The sequence below is a fragment of the Staurois parvus genome, unplaced genomic scaffold (assembly GCF_062004578.1).
Source record: "Staurois parvus isolate SC_StPar_1 unplaced genomic scaffold, SC_StPar_1.0 ptg003077l, whole genome shotgun sequence".
NCBI classification, from domain to species: Eukaryota; Metazoa; Chordata; class Amphibia; order Anura; family Ranidae; genus Staurois; species Staurois parvus.
The window spans coordinates 67081-81375 of NW_028320873.1; the positions used below are offsets into that span (position 1 = coordinate 67081).

The window sequence follows — 14295 nt, forward strand, 5'->3', positions numbered from 1 at the left end:
TTGGCCATTGAGGTCTTCCAACAATTTCCTGCATCCGATAGACTGTATCCCCTCCGCCGCACGACGCGCCGCGTCCGCTATATACAGAGGGCAGGAAGTGCTATGACTGTCCCCGGGGGGGGGGGGCAGCACACAGACCTGAAATATCATCATCAGTGGCATGTACAGTGACCTTTCCACCACGCCGGACCACCAGGAGGGAGGGTGCAGGAAGAGGCGCTGGTCACTGGGCTCATATATTGTACGATACATTGTGACCCGGGATAGGGGACCTCCCACAGGAAGGGTCAGATGACAGCAGGATGTTCTGGTCTTAGATTGTTTGCAGTTTTGCACCCGTAGTTGTCCCAATTCCTGCACTGTCAGACCTCAGATCACCCCCATTCCTGCACTGTCAGACCTCAGATCACCCCAATTCCTGCACCGTCTGACCTCAGATCACCCCCATTCCTGCACCGTCTGACCTCAGATCACCCCAGTTCCTGCACCGTCAGACCTCGGATCACTCCAATTTCCTCACCGTCAGACCTCGGATCACTCCAATTTCCTCACCGTCAGACCTGGGATCACCCCAGTTCCTGCACCGTCAGACCTCAGATCACCCCAGTTCCTGCACCGTCAGACCTCAGATCACCCCAGTTCCTGCACCGTCAGACCTCGGATCACCCCAGTTCCTGCACCGTCCGACCTCGGATCACCCCCATTCCTGCACCGTCAGACCTAAGATCACCCCCAGACCTGAGATCACCCCCATTCCTGCACCGTCAGACCTGGGATCACCCCCATTCCTGCACCGTCAGACCTGGGATCACCCCCATTCCTGCACCGTCAGACCTGGGATCACCCCCATTCCTGCACCGTCAGACCTGGGATCACCCCCATTCCTGCACCGTCAGACCTGGGATCACCCCCATTCCTGCACCGTCAGACCTGGGATCACCCCCATTCCTGCACCGTCAGACCTGGGATCACCCCCATTCCTGCACCGTCAGACCTGGGATCACCCCCATTCCTGCACCGTCTGACCTCGGATCACCCCCATTCCTGCACCGTCTGACCTCGGATCACCCCCATTCCCACCTCAAGACCACACCCTGATTTCTGCACCATCAGACCTCCGATCAGCCCGAATTTCTGCACCTTCACACCTTGCATCACCCCAATTCTAGCACCATTCAGACCTCTCCCCAATTCTTGTATAATCAGACTTCAGATCACCCCAATTCCTGCACCATTATCTGTAAATCCCAAATGGTCTTTTTTTTTTTTTTAACTTTTGGACAGAGTCCTGCAGTGTTACACCTTTCTGTCTGGCTGTATTTGTAAAGAACCCCACTAGGGAGATTTTGCTTCACTTCCTGTCATGGTGACACCCATACAAGAAATGGGAGAAGAGGTTGTCACCAGGACAGGAAGACCCAGAACCATTAAATATTATCATAAGCTCTAACCCCTCCCCCACTAAAAGTTTTTTTTTTTTGTTCTTGTTTGTTGGAGAGGTTCCCCCTCACTTCCCGCCCTGGAAATTTCATACATTCTGTGAAGTCTGCAAACTTGTCAGATACTCAGAATCTCAGCGACTGGCCTCTCGTGGGGTAGTCTGCCCTTTTCTGGAGAAAACGTAACAAAACCCTTTGTGGCAGAAAGAGGAAGCCTCTGAAAATGTCTAATATGGGGTAATCGCCGTCCTGATTTCGTTATTTTATTTCACGATTTTATTGTTTGATGGAAAAGCACCCCTGCGGCCGGCGGCTGTGGGAAAAGAACAAAACCTATTTTTATTCATTGCGATTCCTGAAAGTGAGCGTAGAACGTAGCACCGCCTTCAGGATGTTAGGCGGTACTGCATTACGTAAACGTACAGCTGTTGTTTTTCATTGAGTGTTTTTTGTTTTTCTTTTTTGTCGTCTATAATTAAAATAAATATTATCAGAATTCACACCCAATCCTTCCTCCGCACTGAGTGTTCTATAGGAGGCCTCATGGACATGGGCAGGACAAAAGCCACTTTTTAAAGGCATTTTTTTTTTTCTTCCCTCTGAACGCAGCTCCATTTCAGCACATCCACGCCCATTGTGGTGTTTAGATTTGTATTTTTTTTATTTTTTGTAAGCTCCCCTGCATAGAAAGGGGAGCTTACTGACATATTTTATGCACATAAACTCACGCAAATGTAATCCATTGGATATAATAAATTATAAAATTCTGGGCAGTAGAATGAGTTTACATCATCATATGCCTCTAGAGTCCTATAAACGCATCTAATTACGCTCCAAAATCCTAGACACCGACCTGTCTTTTCAGCCCCAAATCCAATCTCGTATGAAATCTTGTAGATTTTGCCTTCCTAGCATCTCCAAAGTACGCCCCTTTTTTAACCAATGAAACCACCAAGCTGCTCGTTCACTCTCTGGTTATCTCTCACCAGGACTATTGCAACTCCCTTCTCAATAGCTCTGCCTCTACGCAGGATATCCTCTGAGCAGGGGCGGACTGACCATATGGAAACTCGGGCACTGCCCGGGGTCAGTAGGGGGCCCCAGGAGATGCCCCTGGTACCTTTTTCTTAGGCTTTTTTGAGTTTGGGCAAGGACACAGGGGCCCCATGATCCCCTATTGCCCGGGGGCCCCATGAGTTTTCAGTCTGCCCCTGCCTCTGAGGGTATCATGAATGCTGCTTCTAGACTCATCCACCTTACCATCCGCTCAGTTTCCACCACCTTTCTCTGCCAATTCCTCCACTGGGCTGTATTCAGTGTCCTCCAGCCCTCTGCCAATCCCTCCATTGGTTTCCATTCAGTGTCCTCCACCTCTCTCTGCCATTCAGCTTCCTCCACCCCTCTCTGCCAATCCCTCTATTGGCTTCCCTTCCACGTTCTCCACCCCTCTCTGCCAATCCTTCCATTGGCTTCCCTTCCATGTCCTCCACCCCTCTCTGACAATCCTTCCATTGGCTTCCCTTCCATGTCCTCCACCCCTCTCTGCCAATCCCTCCATTGGCTTCCCTTCCACGTCCTCCACCCCTCTCTGCCAATCCTTCCATTGGCTTCCCTTCCATGTCCTCCACCCCTCTCTGACAATCCTTCCATTGGCTTCCCTTCCACATCCTCCACCCCTCTCTACCAATCCCTCAATTGGCTTCCATTTTTAGTGTCCTCCACCCCTCTCTGCCAATTCCTACAATGGCTTCCATTCAGTGTTTTTCACCCCTCTCTGCCAATGCCTCCATTGTCTTCCCTTCCACGTCCTTCACCCCCCCCCCCTGCCAATCCCTCCATTGGCTTACCTTTCAAGTCCTCTACCCCTCTCTACCATCCCCTCAATTGGCTTCCATTAGTGTCCTCCACCCCTCTGCCGATCGCGCCATTGGCTTCCTTCCATGTCCTCCTCCCCTCTCTACCAATCCCTCTATTGGCTTCCATTCAGCGTCCTCCACCCCTCTCTGCCAATATCCCCCCCCCCCCCCACTGGCCTCCATTCAGTGTCCTCCACCCCTCTCTGCCAATCCCTCCCACTAGCTTCCACTCCTTGTCCCCCATCCCTCTCTGCTAGAGAGGGGTGGCTGGTTGCCATGCACAGCTGCTCCAGATTCTGTCCCCTCATTGTGCTGCGTGCTGTCCTGTGTGCCATGTTCGGTCCTGTATGTTCCGTTCTTCCCAGGTGGTGTTTTCTGTCCTTTGCCTCCTGTTCAGTCCTATATGTTTGGCGTTTTTGCCCTTGTGCTGAATTCTGTTATGTGCATTGTGTCCGCCCTAGGTGCTGCCTTCTGTCCTGTGCCGCTTGCTTAGTCCTGCACATTGGGTACATCTTTGGTCCTGTGCACTGAATTTGAATGCGTGTTGCATTCAGTGCCCTGCACTGTCTGTTCTGTGAGTTACATTTTGTTGGGCTGACCCATGTTCTACTATTCAGGTCTGCTAAATTAAAAAATGTAACAAATTAAAAAAAAAAAAAAAAAAAAAATGTACGCAACTTGTCAGCTTAGCAGACTATGCAGTATGTGTTAACTCTTTATGTGTAACTGATAACAAGTCACTGTGAATAATTACATGGGGCTGTTATAACGTGCGTCTACAACATTCTGGCATGCAGCAAATGTTACCCTTTTAAGTGCCAATTCAACACAAAAGTAGTAAAGAACAATCGCGCCCACAAATTAGTAGGTTCACTTTTGTTCTTTGCAGGAATGTGCACAAAATCGCACGCTTTCCCACAAGGCAATGAAATGCACTGCCGTTTTTGCAGACTCGTGGTAGTGCCATTTATTCTCAATGGGCCCCCCCCCCCACGTATCTGGGAACATGCACCGTGCTCTTCGGTGGGGCCCGATTTCTCAAAAGTCAAGGACTTATTTTGAGCATTTCTCGCACATTGGGCAGCTCACAGTAAGTTCATGTCTGATGACAGATATAGTGTGCATTAATGTAGCACCATATGCAATTGTCTACAACTTATGGATCGGATCTGCGAATTGGGGAGCATAATGGATCCATTATGCTCAATCCGCAGATCTGAACCATCCTGCGGGGATCTATATACCTATACGGGGTGACACCGGACCCGCTCCATGAAAAGCTAAGTTGTAAAGAAAGCCGACGATCCCCGCAGGATGGATGGGATCTGCGGATTGAGCATAATAGATCGGAGTCCGATCCATTATGCTCAATCCGCGGATCCGATCCATTCTGCGGGGATCGTCGGATTTCTTTACAACTTACCTTTTCGTGGAGCAGGTCCGGTGTCACCCTGCACCGGGTGACACCAACCCTAGGGACGCCCCTGACTAGACCTAAAACAACAATATATGGGAATCCATAAGGAACTACCAAGTAACTGTTATGATCCGCCAGGTGGTGCCTCAGGCTGCCCACTGGACAGACCTACCCAGAGCATGGAGTCTAAGCCCCGGTCTGTGTGTTCACCAGGGCCCCTGATGGTGGGGATGGACTTGTAACAGACCAGGGCCAGGTCACGACCTCCGAGCAGGCCCACCAGTGGCAGAGGGAGCCTCCGGGGATGTATGCAGGTACCGGGAGAGCCAGATGTGAAAAGGACGGCGGGTCCTAGCAGGATGGTCACGAGCCGTGGTCCCGTGGGATAAGCGAGGTACTGGATCGGCAGGCGAAGAGTAGTCAGGTCACACGCAGGGTCAGCAGGATAAGTCAGTCCGCAGAATGGTCAAACAAGCCGGGGGTCAGGATAGGAGAAGGCAGAGTAGTCAGGGCAATCCGGGTCAAAGCACAGGAGAAGGCAGCGTAGTCAGGGCAATACGGGTCACTAAACAGGTACCGGAACTTCAGGATCACAGATAGACCTTGCGGCGATCAGTGACAGTGCAGGGCATCTTTAAATATTGCGCCCTGCACTGACATTGGCCGCCCAGGACGTGCCCCCGGGCTGTCATTGGCCGCCCGAGGCTCCTACTGCGCATGCGCGGCATCCTGTCATCTGCGGCTCGCCGGGACCTGGTGCTTGTGTCCTGGCGCGAGCCGTCGCCAGTGCGCGTGCGCCGGCCGACAGGACGCCGCGATCCCTGACAGTAACATTACAGGTTGAAAGGTGAGGTCCAGGAACCCAAGATTTCGGGGTGCCTAATCGCCCCATTCTGAAAGATCCTTCTTGCACAAGTTGGGCTTCTGGACCTCGCCTTTAACATGTAATGTTACTACTTGGTTGTCCCTTTTATAGATTTTCCCATATGTACACCAAAAGTACAAACGAAACCAGCGCTCAAATCTTCATGCAGACGAGGAGAAATATTGAATGTCTGACGTTGAGGTGCAGCCCTTCAAAGATCGGGAAATCTTGATATTGGTGAACAAAAGCAAACAAGGGCGCACTCTCATCATGCATTGCCGTGGTATACCACAAATTTAATCAAAACTCATAAAGATGTATACTAACAAACCAAAGCGGGTAAAAACAGGGCAGATGTATCTGTAATGTCAGACCAATGGAATAATAGACCCTTCTAGGAATAGGCTAACGCGTTTCGGGAGCCGGACTCCCTTCTTCAGAGCTAAATAAAACTCTGAAGAAGGGGGTCCAGCTCTTTGGTTTGTGACTATACATCTTTAGGATTTTTTATTAAATTTGTGGTATCCTACGGTAATGCATGATGAGAGTGCGCCCTTGTTTGCTTTTGTTTACCATTATCAAGATTTTCTCATATATTGCACTTTATGTCTGTTATTAGACCTGAATATGTTACTGATCTCTGTTAGGACTTTCTTTTCGACTTCTATAATATTTAAAATTATTCCATTTTTAAAATACCTATTTTTTTGGGGGTGTTCTTGGTCTTTACTACATTTGTGTTCAGTTTTGGGGGGAGAGGATGGCGCCCAGTTGAGTTTATAGCACCCTTTAAAATTTATGCTTGTAATGCTTCCATGTATGATGTGCGAAGGGACAAACTAACTGTCTTTAATGTGCTGATGTCTGGCTGCCTTTTCTCACTTCTCGGCTTTTGCGTCCTGTGCTGTCTCCTCTGTTTGTCGCCACCGCCTGACCGCAGTTGTCCCCGGACCTCAACAGACTGAAGGAGAGATATAGCCGCACTAAGAGAGACCTCCTGGCTCTGAGGGTCAGGAGAAGAGATGTCCGAGAGCTCAAACAGAGATATGACTGTAAGGTACAGCGTGCCATGTCACCGGCCCGTCCTTCATCCGCCATTCTCTCCATGCATGCCTTCCATCGCTCATCTCCACCATCAATGTGTGTGATGTCACCGCGCAACTGAGCACCATCTCACCTGAGTTATTCAATCATTGCCTCCCAACAGAATCTGTTTAATATTGTCGTAAAAATGTCCTTTGTTTAGGGTCAAAGCTGTACATATAAGAGAGATGTTTATCATACAGAGGATTTCTACTTCTGACCCTGTAATCCTGAGATTCACACAGCTCTGCCACACAGTACAGCCAGGTGTGTGGCACGTCCCACAGTTTAGGAATACAGCCGTGTCGTCCCCCCCCCCCCCCCATACCAATCCTGGTGACTGGACAGTGAAGGAGCAGCTGAAGACAGAGAAGGTCACAACTTTATCCCTCTCCAGCTCACCTGATTGGTTTCCAGTCCTTTCATTCCCCCTTCCTATCCCTGTCTCCTGATGTCCCTCTCCTGTCTGTTTTACCTTCTCCATTCCCTCTCCCTCTTCCTCTCCTCCCTCTTCCTTCCTCTTCCTCCCTCTTTCTTCCTTCCTCTTCCTTCCTCCCTCTTCCTCTTCTTTCCTCCCTCTTCCTCTTCCTTCCTCTCCTCCCTCTTCCTCTCCTCCCTCTTCCTCTCCTCCCTCTTCCTCTCCTCCCTCTTCCTCCCTCTTCCTCTCCTCCCTCTTCCTCCCTCTTCATCTCCTCCTCTCCCTTTCCTCCCTCTCCCTTTCACTCTTCCTCTTCCTCCCTCTCCCTCTTCCCCCTCCACCCTCTTCCTTCCTCCCTCTCCCTCTTCCTCTTCCCCCTCCACCCTCTTCCTCCCTCCTCCTCTTCCCCCTCCACCCTCTTCCTCCTATTCTCACTGTCCCTCTCCCTCCTTCTCTCCCTCTCCCTCTCTCCTTCTCTCCCTCTCTCCTTCTCTCCCTCTCTCCCTCTCTCCTTCTCTCCCTCTCTCCTTCTCTCCTTCTCTCCCTCTCTCCCTCCTTCTCTCCCTCTCTCCCTCCTTCTCTCCCTCTCTCCCTCCTTCTCTCCCTCTCTCCCTCCTTCTCTCCCTCTCTCCCTCTCTCCCTCCTTCTCTCCCTCTCTCCCTCCTTCTCTTCTCTTTTCTTTTTGTTTCTTTTATATGTATCAAGCTGCAATGATGTTTATGGCATGCTTCTAAGGCATGCTAAAGTGCCATTCAATAATATAGATTGATAGCCCACATTAGCATGCCTTAAAGTACTTTCTAGGGAGCATTAAAGTATATCTATACCCTTTGAACAAAAATGTTTACCATCCCTTTCACTGAACTGAAAACTCAAACCGTGTTCCCAGCAATCATCTGTGATCTACAAAACACCTTCTTTCTATGTATAGAAAGGGGTGAAATGTTTGTAGTCCAAATTAATCGAAGAACCTTGGGTGATAATGCTGCTCCTCCATGGATACAGTCCGGTAAATGAGTGTTGTCACCCTAGGACAGGAAGCGTGTTACTGGCAGGATCACCAGGTAAGAACACGGGGGGGGGGGGAAATCTCAATGAAGAAAAGTAATGCAGCCAATACATCTAAGGACTGGTACTCTTGGATATATAACATTTTTCTTCTTGGGTTTAAATACACATTAATGCATGCTAAAACGTCAGTAATATTGACTGAGAGGCCATTTTAGCATGCCGTAAGCACTCTTTAGGATGCCTTCAGTGCTATTACAGCTTGATGAGTCAGGATGGTAGAATTTCCAGTTTTAGGTGTTTTTCTTCTCAGTTGTTGCGACAGCCTGGCCTCACTAAGGGAGTTTTATCCCCATCATCTGGCACCGATTGTAAATAATTGCGTGGATTATTGCAGCGTCTCATTTCGCGATCTTCGCTGCTTTACGCTCTGTACAAATATTTGTAGAGAAGCTTCAATTTTGTGGCTGCAAATGAAAAAATAAAATTCCCAGAAAAAAAAAGCACAACGCAAATAGATGTGTGTGTGAGGGGGAATTGAAGGGTTTTAGTATCCTCCCGCTCTCGGAAGAGCCGGCTCTGGTCACGTGACTCGCGTAATGTTTGTCGCTTTGTTGGTAACATGAGCGAATAAATCAGTCGAGGTTCCTGGTGCAGATCTCTTCATTATGTCTGACAAGTGAAACCTAATTTAATGATTTAATGATCCATCACAGATAGATAGTAAACTTAATAATAAGTCCAGAGGGAGCCATAGGCGCTCTGCCGCCATATGTGCTGCAAGCCTCCGCCCGCCGGCTTCTGGAGAGCTCTGCGGTCATGTTCAGCGCTGCATGTGAATGTGATTTTCATCTTCTGTGTATGTCCATCACCCCCCATCCACTGTGCTGTGTACCATTGTGTCTCTTCACTCCTCTGCATTCCTAGATTGCATTCCTGTTTTTATTATTTTTTTTATAGTACAGTTCTGTGGCACTGCTTTCTTCCGTGGATTCTGAGTGTGCGTGGCTCTGTCCCCTTCTCTGGTACCCAGCTGTGTGTGGCTCTGTCCCCTTCTCTGGTACCCAGCTGTGTGTGTCTCTGTCCCCTTCTCTGGTACAAAGATGTGTGTGGCTCTGTCCCCTTCTCTGGTACCCAGCTGTGTGTGTCTCTGTCCCCTTCTCTGGTACCCAGCTGTGCGTGGCTCTGTCCCCTTCTCTGGTACCCAGCTGTGCGTGGCTCTGTCCCCTTCTCTGGTATCCAGCTGTGCGTGGCTCTGTCCCCTTCTCTGGTACCCAGCTGTGCGTGGCTCTGTCCCCTTCTCTTGTACCCAGCTGTGCGTGGCTCTGTCCCCTTCTCTTGTGCCCAGCTGTGCGTGGCTCTGTCCCCTTCTCTTGTGCCCAGCTGTGCGTGGCTCTGTCCCCTTCTCTTGTACCCAGCTGTGCGTGGCTCTGTCCCCTTCTCTTGTACCCAGCTGTGCGTGGCTCTGTCTCCTTCTCTTGTACCCAGCTGTGCGTGGCTCTGTCCCCTTCTCTTGTACCCAGCTGTGTGCGTGGCTCTGTCCCCTTCTCTTGTACCCAGCTGTGCGTGGCTCTGTCTCCTTCTCTTGTACCCAGCTGTGCGTGGCTCTGTCTCCTTCTCTTGTACCCAGCTGTGCGTGGCTCTGTCCCCTTCTCTTGTACCCAGCTGTGTGTGGCTCTGTCCCCTTCTCTTGTACCCAGCTGTGTGTGGCTCTGTCTCCTTCTCTTTCTTGTACCCAGCTTAGTGTGTGTCTCTGTCCCCTTCTCTTTCTTGTACCCAGCTGTGTGTGTGGCTCTGTCCCCTTCTCTTGTACCCAGCTGTGTGTGTGGCTCTGTCTCCTTCTCTGGTTTCTGCTGTGTGTAATTCTGCCTCTTCTATTATCCGTCTGTGTTTGGCTGTGCCCCCTTTTCTGGTGCCTTTTTCTGCCCCTCATTTACGTATGGCTATGGGATAGTTATATGTTTGTGGGGTGATCCCGTATTTTTTGGTTTGGTAGTGGTGTCCTGTCTTCTGGTTGGTTGATGGTGCCTACTTTTCTGGTTGACTGATGGTGCCATCTCTCATAATTGGGTAATGATGCCCCCGTGTATTGTTGGGTTATGGTGACCCCTCTCTCTTTGGGTTATGGTGACCCCTCTCTCTTTGGGTGATTAGTTCCTCACTCTCTTATGATTGGGTGATGGTGTCCTCTTTTAGTAGGGTGATGGTGCCTCATCTTCTAGTTGGGTGATGATGCTCCCTCTCTCTTTAGATAATGGTTCCCCACACTTTTCAGATTGATTGATGGTATCCTCTTTTGTTTAGGGCTCTGCCCATTCAATAGTTCCTGGCTGTGTGTGGTTCTGCCCCTTCTCTGGTACCTGGCCATTTGTGACTCTACCTCTACTCCTAGTACATGGCTGTGTGTTGCTCTGCCCCTCTTTGTCATGGATATGGAAGGTTCCTAATTTCTGGATGTGGGATGGTCTCCTTTCTTTTGGTTGGTTACTGGTGCCCTATCCTCTGGCTGGTTGATGGTGCCCTATGTGCTGGTTGGTTGGTGGTGCCCTATCCTATGGTTGGTTGGTGGTGCCCTATCCTCTGGTTGGTTGGTGGTGCCCTATCCTCTGGTTGGTTGGTGGTGCCCTATCCTCTGGTTGGTTGGTGGTGCCCTATCCTCTGGTTGGTTGGTGGTGCCCTATCCTCTGGTTGGTTGGTGGTGCCCTATCCTCTGGTTGGTTGGTGGTGCCCCATCCTCTGGTTGGTTGGTGGTGCCCCATCTTCTGGGTGGTTGATGGTGCCCCATCTTCTGGGTGGTTGATGGTGCCCCATCTTCTGGGTGGTTGATGGTGCCCCATCTTCTGGGTGGTTGATGGTGCCCCATCTTCTGGGTGGTTGATGGTGCCCCACCTTCTGGGTGGTTGATGGTGCCCCACCTTCTGGGTGGTTGATGGTGCCCCACCTTCTGCGTGGTTGATGGTGCCCCACCTTCTGCGTGGTTGATGGTGCCCCACCTTCTGCGTGGTTGATGGTGCCCCACCTTCTGCGTGGTTGATGGTGCCCCACCTTCTGCGTGGTTGATGGTGCCCCACCTTCTGCGTGGTTGATGGTGCCCCACCTTCTGCGTGGTTGATGGTGCCCCATCTTCTGCGTGGTTGATGGTGCCCCATCCACTGTGTGGGGTGATGGTACCTTATCTACTGATTGTTGATGGTTCCCCACTCAGTTCTGATTGGGTGATGGTGTCCTGTTTTGGTTTGCTGATGTACCGCCTCTCTCCTAGTTGGATGATGATGCCCTCCCATCTCCTACCTCTCTGAGCCCTATATCCGATCATTTAGCCGGCATCCACCTGTCAAGTTTCTCTTCGTGGTACAATCTAGCCATGTGGTCTGAAAATTGTATTTTCCCTTCAGATGACTCAGCTCATGAAAGCAGCTCGTAGCGGCACCAAGGACGGTCTGGAGAAGACGCGGATCGCAGTCATGCGCAAAGTAACTTTTCTACAGCGCAAAGAAACAACAGGTAAGACAACAGACCGGTTTGAGACCGCACAGTATCATTCTGGTCATGTTTTCTGTTTCACGATCAGAAATGACTTTTGTGTTGACATATTTAAGATCTGGCATCCCCGGGATCTAATAACCTTTAGCTTTAGAAAAAAAAAGAAAAGTCCATCCAGTTCAACCATTTGAGAAAAAGTTATAATCCTCCACCCACAGTGGATCCAGAGGAAGGCAAAACAACCAGCAAAGCACAATCCAATTTGCTCCTGCAGGGGAAAAAATTCCTTCCTGATCCCCCGAGAGGCAATTGGATATTCCCCGGATCACCTTCACCATATTGTAACCAGGGGCAGACTGACAACTCATGGGGCCCCCGGGCAATAGGGGATCATGGGGCCCCTGTGTCCTTGCCCAAACTCAAAAAAGCCTATGAAAAAGGCACCAGGGGCATCTCATGGGGCCCCTTACTGACCCCGGGCCGTCGGGCAGTGCCCGAGTTTCCAAATGCTGAGTCCGCCCCTGTTTGTAACTTGTGTTCTCTCCAGGAATATATTTGTTTCCTTCCCTTTAAATTGACTGGAGAAGTTTCATAAATAGGCAGATCTACTGGAAACAATATTTCCAAGGAATAAAAAGGGGTCATGGCGCCATTGCCCTGAATTTTTCGGGGTGATGGGGGTGTATGGAGGGATTCCTTGTGGTTTGTAAGACGCGGCGCAGTCAGCGCTGTGCTCAGGGTGAATAGGGAAGTGGCCCACAAGAGTGAAAGAATCAGTGTCAGCAAACACGGCCTCCTCCTCCCTCCTCCCGGACACAACCACCGAAAACCTCAGTGCTGGTCACACCCAGCCTGGCAGTGAGCGCCTCATGCACCCCATTCCAACATGTCCCTGAGGTTCGTGCTGGGCCCGCCGGCCCCGGAGTTCTGCAGTTTGGCTCCGGAGGCGATGCTCCAGGAATTCGGTGACCGAGGGTGACAGCATCACAGAGGAGAGCGTCTCTTCGGTAACCGGTCCTTTTTTCCGGGGGGGATGAAGACCATCAAGCTATGTTCTCATATCTTCTGTCTTTTAGGGGATTCAGAAGAGGAGGAGATGGGGTTCCTGGAAGTCAGCGGGCTGGACCTGGAGCTGAACCCCCCATCTGAGCTCGGGCCTATGCCGGAGGGGCTCAGTGCCCAGCAGGTGTGTATGGGGTCACTGTCACCAAAACTCAAACCATTGCCTAGCCTTCAAAAATGTAGCATTGAACAGATCAGGGGAGGATGAGAACCTTTTTGGAGGAACGAGCCTTGAAGGTCCAGTTTTTTTTCCCCTAGCCTTCAAAAATATAGCACTGAACAGATCAGGGGAGGGTGAGAACCTTTTTGGAGGAACGAGCCTTGAAGGTCCAGTTTTTTTTCCCTAGCCTTCAAAAATATAGCACTGAACAGATCAGGGAGGGTGAGAACCTTTTTGAAGGAACGAGCCTTGAAGGTCCAGTTTTTTTTCCCTAGCCTCCAAAAATATAGCACTGAACAGATCAGGGGAGGGTGAGAACCCTTTTTGGAGGAACGAGCCTTGAAGGTCCAGTTTTTTTTTTCCCTAGCCTTCAAAAATGTAGCACTGAACAGATCAGGGTAGGGTGAGAACCTTTGTGGAGGAACGAGCCTTGAAGGTCCAGTTTTTTTTGTGTAAGTCTTGGCCAACATCTACAGGTCTGATCAAGCATGGGCGCATTTCTGAACCGGGCAGTGTAAGGCTTGTTTCTATGAGTTCCTGCACAGGTCAGTGTAAGGCTTTTCTCACATCTACAGATCCAGTCAAGATTGGCGCATTTCTACGCGTTTCCTGCAGAGGACCGTGTAAGGCTTGGTCTGCACCTACAGGCCCGTCCCAGCATGGGTGTGTTTCAGCACAGGGCAGCGTAAGGCTTAGCCCTCATCTACAGGTCCGATCAAGCACGGGTGCAATTCTAAGCGTTTCTCTACAGGGGATTGTAAGGCTTGGTCTGCATCTACAGGTCTGATCAAGCATGGGCGCGTTTCTACGCGTTTCTTCACAGGGCGGTGTAAGGGCTTGGTCCGCATCTACAGGTCCGATCAAGCATGGGTGTGTTTCAGCACAGGGCAGTGTAAGGCTTGGCCCACATCTACAGATCCAGTCAAGAATTGGCGCATTTCTACGCTTTTCTGCAGAGGACAGTGTAAGGCTTGGCCCTCATCTACAGGTCCGATCAAGCATGGGCGTGTTTCTACGCATTTCTGCACAGGATAGTGTAAGGCTTGGCCGTACATACAGGTCTAATCAAGCATGGGCGCGTTTCTACGCGTTTCTGCACAGGGCAGTGTAAGGCTTAGCCCTCATCTACAGGTCCAGTCAAGCATGGGCACGTTTCTACACATTTCTGCACAGGGCAGTGTTAGTTTTGGCCCGAATCTACAGGTCCGATGAAGCATGGGCACGGTTCTACGCGTTTTTGCACAGGGCAGTGTAAGACTTGGCCACACCTACAGGTCTGATCAAGCATGGGCGTGTTTCTACGCATTTCTGCACAGGGCGGTGTAAGGCTTGGCCACACCTACAGGTCTGATCAAGCATGGGCACGTTTCTACGCGTTTCTGCACAGGGCGGTGTAAGGCTTGGCCACACCTACAGGTCTGATCAAGCATGGGCGTGTTTCTACGCGTTTCTGCACAGGGCAGTGTAAGGCTTGGCCCCCACCTACAGGTCCGATCAAGCATGG

The 14295-nt window shown here is 50.6% G+C and overlaps 1 protein-coding gene across 5 annotated transcripts in view; it reads left to right on the top strand.

The window, feature by feature from the left end:
* Positions 1-12854, top strand: part of LOC149428632 (rho guanine nucleotide exchange factor 10-like protein) — a 66934-nt gene extending 54080 nt beyond the window's left edge. For 4 of the 5 annotated variants that reach the window (XM_089667176.1, XM_089667175.1, XM_089667178.1 and 1 more), the window contains exons 8-10: positions 6518-6634; positions 11482-11590; positions 12646-12854. In XM_089667176.1, the coding sequence (XP_089523302.1) occupies positions 6518-6634; positions 11482-11590; positions 12646-12839 (420 nt within the window). In that variant the 3' untranslated portion in view covers positions 12840-12854. The remainder of the gene's footprint in view (positions 1-6517; positions 6635-11481; positions 11591-12645) is intronic. The other variant, XM_089667179.1, reaches the window with a different exon arrangement.
* Positions 12855-14295: the final 1441 nt, after the last annotated feature.